The sequence below is a fragment of the Musca domestica genome, unplaced genomic scaffold (assembly GCF_030504385.1).
Source record: "Musca domestica strain aabys unplaced genomic scaffold, Musca_domestica.polishedcontigs.V.1.1 2, whole genome shotgun sequence".
Classification (NCBI taxonomy): Eukaryota; Metazoa; Arthropoda; class Insecta; order Diptera; family Muscidae; genus Musca; species Musca domestica.
Window position 1 is genome coordinate 43036075 of NW_026712249.1, and position 9786 is coordinate 43045860.

General features: G+C 35.9%; 1 protein-coding gene across 1 annotated transcript in view; it reads left to right on the forward strand.

The window, feature by feature from the left end:
- Positions 1-9384, forward strand: part of LOC101894453 (pickpocket protein 28) — a 10250-nt gene extending 866 nt beyond the window's left edge. Inside the window, 9 exon segments of the mRNA XM_059121505.1 lie at positions 3408-3608; positions 3670-3743; positions 3746-3777; positions 3834-3985; positions 7950-8154; positions 8250-8727; positions 8730-8837; positions 8894-9036; positions 9101-9384. Coding sequence (XP_058977488.1) covers positions 3408-3608; positions 3670-3743; positions 3746-3777; positions 3834-3985; positions 7950-8154; positions 8250-8727; positions 8730-8837; positions 8894-9036; positions 9101-9277 — 1570 coding nt within the window. The 3' untranslated portion in view covers positions 9278-9384.
- The last annotated feature ends 402 nt before the right edge of the window (positions 9385-9786 follow it).

Sequence of the window (9786 nt, forward strand, 5' to 3'; positions counted from 1 at the left end):
TTTGATGATTTTAGCAACATTATTCACCGGAATTGTTTCAAATTTGGTAGTAGAAGTTCGAAATGGATACTACTACCTAGGACAAAAAATTGTATGTGCAAGTCCACGTCTTCGTATAGCCCCCATATAACGGTACCTCCCGATATTCGGTATTTTGATGATTTCAGCGACATTATTCACCCAAATTGTTTTAAATTTTGCATTTCAAGTTCGTAATGAACACTACAGCTTGTGACAGAAAATTGTCTGTGCAGGTCCACGTATTCGTATAGTCCCCCTATAACGGTACCTACCAATATTCGGTTTTTTGATGATTTTAGCGACATTATTCACCGGAATTGTTTTAAATTACGTATTAAGAGTTCGTAATGGGAACTACATTCTGTGACAGAACATTGTCTATGCAGGTCCAGGTCTTCGTATAGGCCCATATATAAGTACCTCCATATATTCGGTACTTTGACGATATTAGGTACAATACTCACCGAAATTGTTTGAGATGTCGTATTTGAAGTTCGTCATGGATGCTACAGCCTGTGACAGAAAATTGTCTTTGCAGGTCCAGGTCTTCGTATTGCTCCGGTACCTCCCTATATACGGTATTTTCATGATGCTACATTATTCACCGTTTATAATGATAATGGCTAATAACAAACAATGCCTATGTAGGTCCACGTCGTATAGACCCCAATATAACGGCTATATTCGGTATTTTTAACAGAATTTTTAACGGCTTTTATTTTTTGAAAATTTTCAAATTCGTTCCAAGTGGTGGAGGGTACTAAAAGTTTTGCCCGGTCGAACTTAACTTGTTAAGTTTACCGAAGATCACATTATTTAAACCCTTGTACAATGGTTTCACATCCAATTTTTCTGGCCGAAACCATTATAACGTCGTTGGCCCTTGACCACCACCATATCTAAATCCTAGAAACAAAAAGTTACTTCAATATCAAATTTCAGGATTTAACCCGTTTCCAATTTAGTACTTTGCGAACAAACATAGCACACATTCTCAAATCCACCTCCTTCTCTCACAAGCATATACCAACAGTGGCTTCCATATCATATATCAGAATTCCAACCTATCCTAAGACCCAATCCCAAATTTATTACCATACTTTTCGTACAGTTACAATACGCATGTCCAAAACCACATCCTTCTCTCCACTGTAGACACCAACAGTGACCTCGATGGCAAATTTCAGAATCCCATCTTAATCCCAAGTCCCAACGGCACATTTTGTGGCATATTGCTACTTTTCGTACGTTCGTTATACGCATTTGCGAAAACACCTCCTTCTGTAAACTACAGACACCAACAGTGACATCTGTATCAATTTTCAGGACTTCAGCTGTATCTTTTCACCCAATATCGAATTTTGAAGCATTTAGTTCCTTTTCGTATTGTTTAAAATAGATTTGAGGATTTCAGCTCTATTCCTTCACCCAATATCAAATTTAGTACCACTAAGTAGTTTTAGAACAATTATGGTACACATTTCCAAAACCACTTTCATATCTCGATTCCAGATAACAACAGAGACCTTAATATCAGATTAGAAAATTCCAGCTCTATCTATTTACCCAATACCAAATGCTGTACCATTTAATATTTTTTGTACAAATGTGGGGCTCATTTCCAAAAAACCGCAAAATCTCAAACACAGATACCATCAGTAATGTAAATATAAAAATTCAGAATTTTATATGTATCCCTTCACCCAATACCAAATATAGTACCATTCAGTACTTTTCGTACAATTATAGTACATACAGGGTGAGGTGAAAAAACTGCCACCAAATTCAGACTCCTGTCATTTATAAGCCTATCGTCCGACAGCTGTAAAAATTATTCTAGTGACTGCTCATTATATTGCTTACAAGCGTACAAAAGCATTTTGGTAAGAATTTTCCACATCGGCTATCGTTAGAGCACTCCAACATGAATAAACCTTTTGTGTCTCGTAACATCGCTCGTTTCCGTGCTACTGGTAGCGTATCCCCACGTCAAGGAAGTGAACGGAAGAAAACAGCAACATCAGCAGAAATGGTTCGAAACATGAGCAGTGGCCGAAAAATGGCTCGTGAGCTGAACATATCGCAATATTCCATTCGGCAAATATTGAAAAATGAGCTCGGGGTAAAGTCATTGAAATTCAAAAAGTTCAAGAACTTAAACCGCAACAGAAAAAACAAATAGACTCAAAAGAGCTAAAGAGTTGCCTCGCTTGGCCGAAAGTGTTGAACTGCCGAATTTGGTTTTCTCCGCTCCGATGAGAAAACATTCGTTGTCCAGTAGTTTGTAAACAAACGAAATAATCCTGTTTACTTGCCAAAGAGGTCAGCTGAAAATGTACACCTTCGGTTGGACACCAGAACTCAAGCGCCGGCCATGGTGATGGTGTGGGCCGCCATAACAGCCGATGGTCACTCTCCGCTCGTATTAATCGACCGTGGCATCAGAATAAATGCCGAATATTATCGCGAAAATATTATGGAGAGTGTATTGAAGACTTGGGCACACAAACGTTTTGGCCGCAGACCTTGGACATTCCAACAGGAATCAGCCCAAGAAATTGAGGTTCCTCGCTTTATTTCCATCACACAATGGCCACCAAAATCTACGGATACCAATCCGTTGGACTATTCTGTCTGGAGTATTTTGGAAAGCCAGGTTGGCACTAAAAAGTACCAAAGTGTCGATCACCTCAAGCAAGCGCTTCGACGGAAATGGACCAAAATGTAAAAATTATGACTTTTAACTTTGTTGACGTTTTTTATCTCACCCTGTATTTCCTAAACCGCCTCCATATGTCCAGGTTACACATGAACAAACGTTTATCAAATATAGTACTATTTAGTACAGTTTAGTACACATTCCAAAACCACCTCTGTATCACAAAACTACCACCTACAGGAACCCAACCCAAAATTTCAGTTTCACCTTCATATTTCAAACTAACTTTCCAATGTTGATTTCCCGACCAAATTTTAAGTTTTTAGCTCCATCCATTCATATAATACCAAATGGTACCATTTTAGCAGTTTAGTACCATTTTAGAACTTTTCGTAACCATAAAGTTCGAATTTCCAAAAACCTTTTGCCATATCTACCTTGCACTCTTTCGGTGACTTTTACTTCGAATTCCAGCTCATCCCGTTTGTCCAATACAAAGTATTTAATTTTTAGTCATTTTAGTACTTTTAGACCCTTTTGTTACGAGTTTTCAAAAACCAGGCCTTTTCACACACCTACTCACCAAGACTGAACCTTGTGCAAAATATCAAGATTCTGGCTTCCGCCATTTCATCTGGGCGTTGATTCTAAATTAGTCAGCCAGTTATTTCACTACTACTACTAATTTCACCATTAACTTAATGTATATTTTGTTCATTTTTTACAGAGTATTCTTTGGCCTGGCCTTTGTTTGTGTCGTGATCGTTTCGGGATTTTTCATATCCAATGTTTATGTGAAATGGTCGGCAACCCCGATAATTATATCGACTAGCTCAAAACTAACGCTTAGCACAGAAGTACCATTCCCAGCCATTACCATATGCAACCTGAATCAAGCACAACGGAGTAAAGTAAAGAATATACCAAAGTAAGCCATTTGATTTCCGAACTTGATAAATATTTCATTTGTAACTTAAATTCTTTTCCAGAACTAGTTCCAATTTCTCCTTGTTAATGAGCCTATGCGATCAGGATGCTAATGATGTTGTAATGACATATCTGGGATTTGGAAATATTTTAAGGCTATTTTAATAGAGGTAGGTGAAGGGTGGAGAATGATTGAATAGAAGAATTTATAAAATATTTTTTACAGGTCGCCCAACCATGCGATCGAATGCTTCTGTTTTGCAGTTTTGGTTCTCGTGTTGAAAATTGTTCGAATATATTCAATACTGTGTTGACGGATGATGGAATGTGTTGTACCTTCAACGCCTTGGACTCGAAATTTTTGTTGTTAAATTACAGGTACGTTTTTTAAGAGTCCTTCTAAGAGTCCTTAAAATGCCTTCTATTTGATTTGATTGGCTTTGAAGAAGGAATCCTAAAATCAACGTTTATTAGACTTAATACTATCAATCTAATTAACTTTGGAAAAAGAGTTCTTTGTAACTTAGTACACTTGCACTTCGGTCCTTGAAATTCACGTTGGTATGATAATTACTGAAAAATAGTTCTTAATATGCACTTTCATTGGTTTAATAGTGCTTGGGAAATGATCATAAAAGTGCTGTAAAATATGTTTTGTTGTTCAATGGTCCCTCACATATATGCTGAAAATTAATATTTATTAGTCTGATAGTCCTTGAAAAATAGATTTTACAATCCACTTTCATTGGTCGCATAGAACATGAAAAAGAGTTCCTAAAGTCTTTTAAAAATAGTCATTTAAATCGACATTCATTAGTCCAATAGTTGAAAAAAGTTCCTTCATAAATAATTTTTAAAATCCGCGTTCATTGATCAAAAAAAAAAAAAACGTTTTTAAAGCCATTTAAATCTATGTTCATTGCTCTAAAGGTCCTTAAAATCCACGTTCATTTTTCTGATATATCTTAAATAGAGGCCTTGGAATCTACGTTCATTGGTCATCCAAGGTCATCGGTCTGATATATTTAAAATATAGTCCTTAAAATCCATGTTCATTGGTCTAGAGGATGGATCTAGAGGAAAAATGGATCTTACATCCACGTCATTTGGCCTCATAGTCTATGAATAATTGACGATAAAATCTTTTTAAGTCTTTAGAAATAAACCTAAAGTCCACATAGTTCTTTGAAAATACTTTTAAAATCCAAGTTCATTTGTCTGATATTCGCTGAGAAGTTGTTTTTAAGAAACTACGGCATAATCGTCGAAGTAAGTCCTTAAAATGTTCTTCCACTGATTTGACAATTCTAATGATATTGTAATTGAAATCAGCTTTCAAACTGTTTTTAATTAATATGCAGTCCTTTAAAATTCATGTTTACCGCCTTTTACAATGGGTCGTAAAACCTAAAAGTGACTTTAAAAATTTACGTTCGCATACCTTGTAAAATAGTCTTAAAGTCCACTTTCGCTGTTATCTGCAAGTAGTCTCAAAGTCTACTTTCTTGGTCCTTGACATGTCTCAAAAACTACTATCTTAGTCTTTGAAAATTAGTCCTAAAATCCACAGTTTAGTCTCTAGAACGTAGTCTTAAGAAATGCAGTCAATAGTCCTAGTTTTACGATTGATAGTCCTCGAAAAAAAACTTAAACTCGCAACTGATAGTTATTGAAAACTTGAAAATTGGTCTCAAAAATCCAAGTTCATAGACCTTTGAAAATTGGTCTTAAAAAATCACGTTCATAGACCTTGAAAGTTGATCTTAAAAATCCACGCCTATAGATCTGTAAAATTGGTCTCAAAAATTCATGTCCATGGACCTTAAAAATTGGCCTTAAAAATCCACGCCTATAGATCTGTAAAATTGGTCTCAAAAATTCATGTCCATGGACCTTAAAAATTGGCCTTAAAAATCCACGCCTATAGATCTGTAAAATTGGTCTCAAAAATTCATGTCCATGGACCTTAAAAATTGGCCTTAAAAATCCACGCCTATAGATCTGTAAAATTGGTCTCAAAAATTCATGTCCATGGACCTTAAAAATTGGCCTTAAAAATCCACGCCTATAGATCTGTAAAATTGGTCTCAAAAATTCATGTCCATGGACGTTAAAAATAGGTTTAAAAAATCCACGCCTATAGATCTGTAAAATTGGTCTCAAAAATTCATGTCCATGGACCTTAAAAATTGGTTTAAAAAATCCACGCCCATAGGTCATTAAATTGGTCTTTAAAATCCACACCCATAGATCAGTGAAATTGATCTTAAAAATAAAAAATCCACGTCCATAAACCTTTAAATTTTGTCCTAAAATCCACGTCCATAAACCTTTAAATTTTGTCTTAAAAATCCACGTTCATTAACCTTGAAAATTGATCTTGAAAATCTCCTTGAAAATCTCCTTGAAAATTGGTCTTAAAAATCTACGTTCATAGACCTTGAAAAATAGTCTCAAAAATCCACAGCTATGGGTCTTTAAAACGTGAAAATTGGTCTATGACGTTAATATTTGAAAATAGTCTTCAAATCCATTCCTAATAGCTCTTAAAGATCCAGGTCCCTTAAAAATGGGTTTAAAAATTGATTTTTAAATCCAAGTCTGCGAAAAATAGTCCACGAAAAGTTGTCTTAAAAAATAGTCCTTGAAAGTAGTTTCACGGTTAATAGCTTTAAAACTCACACCTGATATTTCTTGAAAATAGTTAAAATACCATGTCTGACAGTCCCCTAAAAATAGCCCTAAAAGCGCACGTCCCTAGACCCTAAAAATTGGCCTAAAAATCCACGTCCATAGGCCTGGAATAATAGTCTTAAAAATCTAAAGTTATGGTTATTATAATCATAAAATCCAGGTCCATAGTCCCTGAAAATTAGTCAAAAAATTCACGTCCACTGACCTTGAATAATTGTCTCTCCATCATCCATCCAGACCTTGAAAATTGGTCTTAAAATCGACGATCATAGTCTTTGAAAAATAGTCTTAAAATCCTCGAAAAAAAGACTTAAAACCCATTTCTTATTTATCTTAATACTTTTATTTTTATTTTTTTTTATTTTAAGTCTTTAAAATTCACGTCATTTTTTAAGTCCCTTGAATCCACCTCCTTTAAAAATACAGGGTTGCCCATATTCGACGGACTTATTACTCTTTGGGACCATTCCAATCGACGAGGCTTGCCCGCAATTGAATGCAAATCAATGCGAATAATCCGTTGTAAAGTGGACCGAGCCATGACCAACTGCTGAGAACGGCGTTTTTGGGATGTTCATGGGGACCTCTCAACACTGGCTCGTACGGCAGCGATATTCTCGGCAGATCGCCTTGGTCGACTTTTATATGGCCTCTTCGGATTAGAAAGAACCTTACCAGTTGAAAATGGTGCTCTTAGAAGGCGCACTTCTCACATTTTTTAATGTTTTAAAAGCAGGTTGAGTTTTCACAATTGACTTCTTCTGTTGAATGTAAATTTCAACTATTTCAGAGCGCTCGCGTGGCGTGTATTGGTTCATGGTAAAAATCTGCTTGGACTGACGCTTCAAACGCGGTATGTCATTAAGCGATGTGACATCTCTGTCAAAAGTTATGGCGTTGCCAGATGGGTCCGACGAATATGGACAACCCTTTAGTAAAAAAATACACATTTTTGAAAAATATTTTAAAAAATCTACTCCTAATAGCCCTCGAAAATAGTTTTAAATCATCACCACATAGTTCTTAAGAAAGCCTTATAATCCTCACTAAATAGTTTTTAAAAAAGCCTAAAATCCTTAAAGTGTTTTAAAAAAATCCAAACCTTATATAATAGTCATTCCAGAAAAAAAATCGTGTCCTATTCTTCCTTAAAAAGTAGACTTTCAAGAGAAATTTACTTATATGGAAAAATGGTGTTTAAAATCTAGTACAGTCCTCGAAAAATTCACTTTAAATGAACGCCCCGCCCCAATGACCCATTAAAATGTGTTTTGTCTTTGAAGAGGACTGCACGATAGTTTTAAAAATACTAGTCTGATTGTCCTTAAAAATAGTTTTAAAAGTCCACGTCAATGGTTCTTGAAAATAAATGTTCAAAATCCTCCTCTAAAGATCCATGGAAGATGATCTTAAAAATTCACGTCGATGGGAAAAGATATAAAAATCCACAAGATTATCCTTGAAAATTTAAATCTAAATCATAGTCTATCGCCCATGAGAAAGGGTAAGAAACATCCTTAAAAAATGTTCATAATTTCCACGTCTGATAATCCTAATCTAATCCTCAAAAAATAGTTATAAAAGTCCACAGTGAGAAATTGTCCGACATCATAATGCAAAAAATCGAGTCCTTATAATTTATTTTCAGCGAAGAAAACTCTCTTCTACCGGCTTCGGAAAGTCATTATGTGGCCATTGATTGGACACCGGATAAGGGTTATCCCAAGGTTTTGCCTTCTCACTACTATCCACGGGTTTCAGGTGGAACGGGAAGTAGAATGGGACTGACTGTCGTATTGAATGTGTCGTCCAGTGAATATTATTGCAGTAAAACCAAATGTGTGGGTTTCAAGGTAAGGATATGTTTCCGAAAAATGTGGATCGGTTATGGTCATGTATTGTGAAGCGAAATATTCCATTTTCGTTCACTTGTTTACTATTCTTATAGGTCCTGGTGCATAATCCCGCTGAGCTGCCCAAAATCAGCAATTATGGTTTCCTCATGACGGCGGGACGTGAGGCGCGTATACCCATTGAGCCCATCTATCAGGATGCGGTGGATAGTATTAGGTACATTAAAAAATCGGTGCGTCGTTGTCTCTTCTCTGACGAAGGCGACCTGGTCTATTATCGAACATATTCACGGAAGAATTGTGAATTGGAATGTGAAGCAAAGATATTAATGAAGAAATGTTCCTGCGTCCTATATTATCTGCCACGCATCGATCCGAATGTACCGATTTGTGGTCCGAACGATAATCGTTGTACAACTCAGGTACAATCGGAAATTGAATCGTCGAACAAGAGTGAATCGTGTGATTCATGTTTGCCGGGTTGTTTCGAATTGAATTATCAGACAACGTTAACATCATCGGCTATGGTTTTGGGTGATTTTCGCACATCAGATGATTTCCCTCCGGGTATTTTACGCCCGAAACCAAAATCAGTGATTTGTCGATTATGCATTTCTATTATATATCGAATACATTTCGGGGAACCACAAAATCGGAAATGTTTGGTTTCACAGAGTTTTTGTGTAAGATCCAAAGTATTTAGTATCACAAGATATTATATAGCTCCGCTTTTTTTCAGCCAATACCGGTGGCCTATTGGGCCTATTTATGGGTTTCAGCATATTTTCCATCATTGAGATTGTTTATTATATTACGGTGAGACCATATTGTGCAGCCCGTACCATGGAAATGGAAAAGAAAAGGAGACAGAATGAAATAAAAGTAGTGCTACTTTAGCTGTTTTTTTTTTTGGATAACATTTTTATCAGTTTCCTTTTTTTTGCAGTGGCTCACCAAGGATTCCTATAAAATGGACAATTCTGTCACCGATGTCAAAAGGAAGCCCTGGGTAAAACGTTTCCGAAGAACTCATCGAAAATATCAGAAAAACTTGCGAAATATGTTTACAAAGTCACGCAATATCTCAAATGATGATGGACATGTTTATCCTTATATCGAATAATTATATTAATGATTTATTAAATTTGGAATGGTTAGAAGTTGGGCAGGCGGATTTTGTGATACCCTAACCACTTTGAATACCTAGTAGAGCTACCAGAAATAAATAAACGTTTATTTGGAAAATTATATGACGTAGGAGCATACGATCCTGCAGCCAAATCTGGACCAGATTTGGCAAATGTATTTCTACGATGTGTATGAAATCTTGTCCAGGGTGATATTTTTATACGGTACATATTACAGTTGTGGGGGACTTATACAACGAAACATATAAATAGGGGCTTTAGTTATATCTGAACCAACTGTTACGTTAAGGCAAAATTTAGTAGCTTGTGCCCAATCCCATCCTATGTGGGCTAATATTACACATTTGATGTGCAATAAAACTGTAATCGGAAGAAGATATATATGAGAGTTATAAAACAATTTACACCGATCGCCTATAGCTCAGACGGAGTACATTTTGAATTAAATATGAGCGAATTATATATAAAAACATCAAAAATTGAT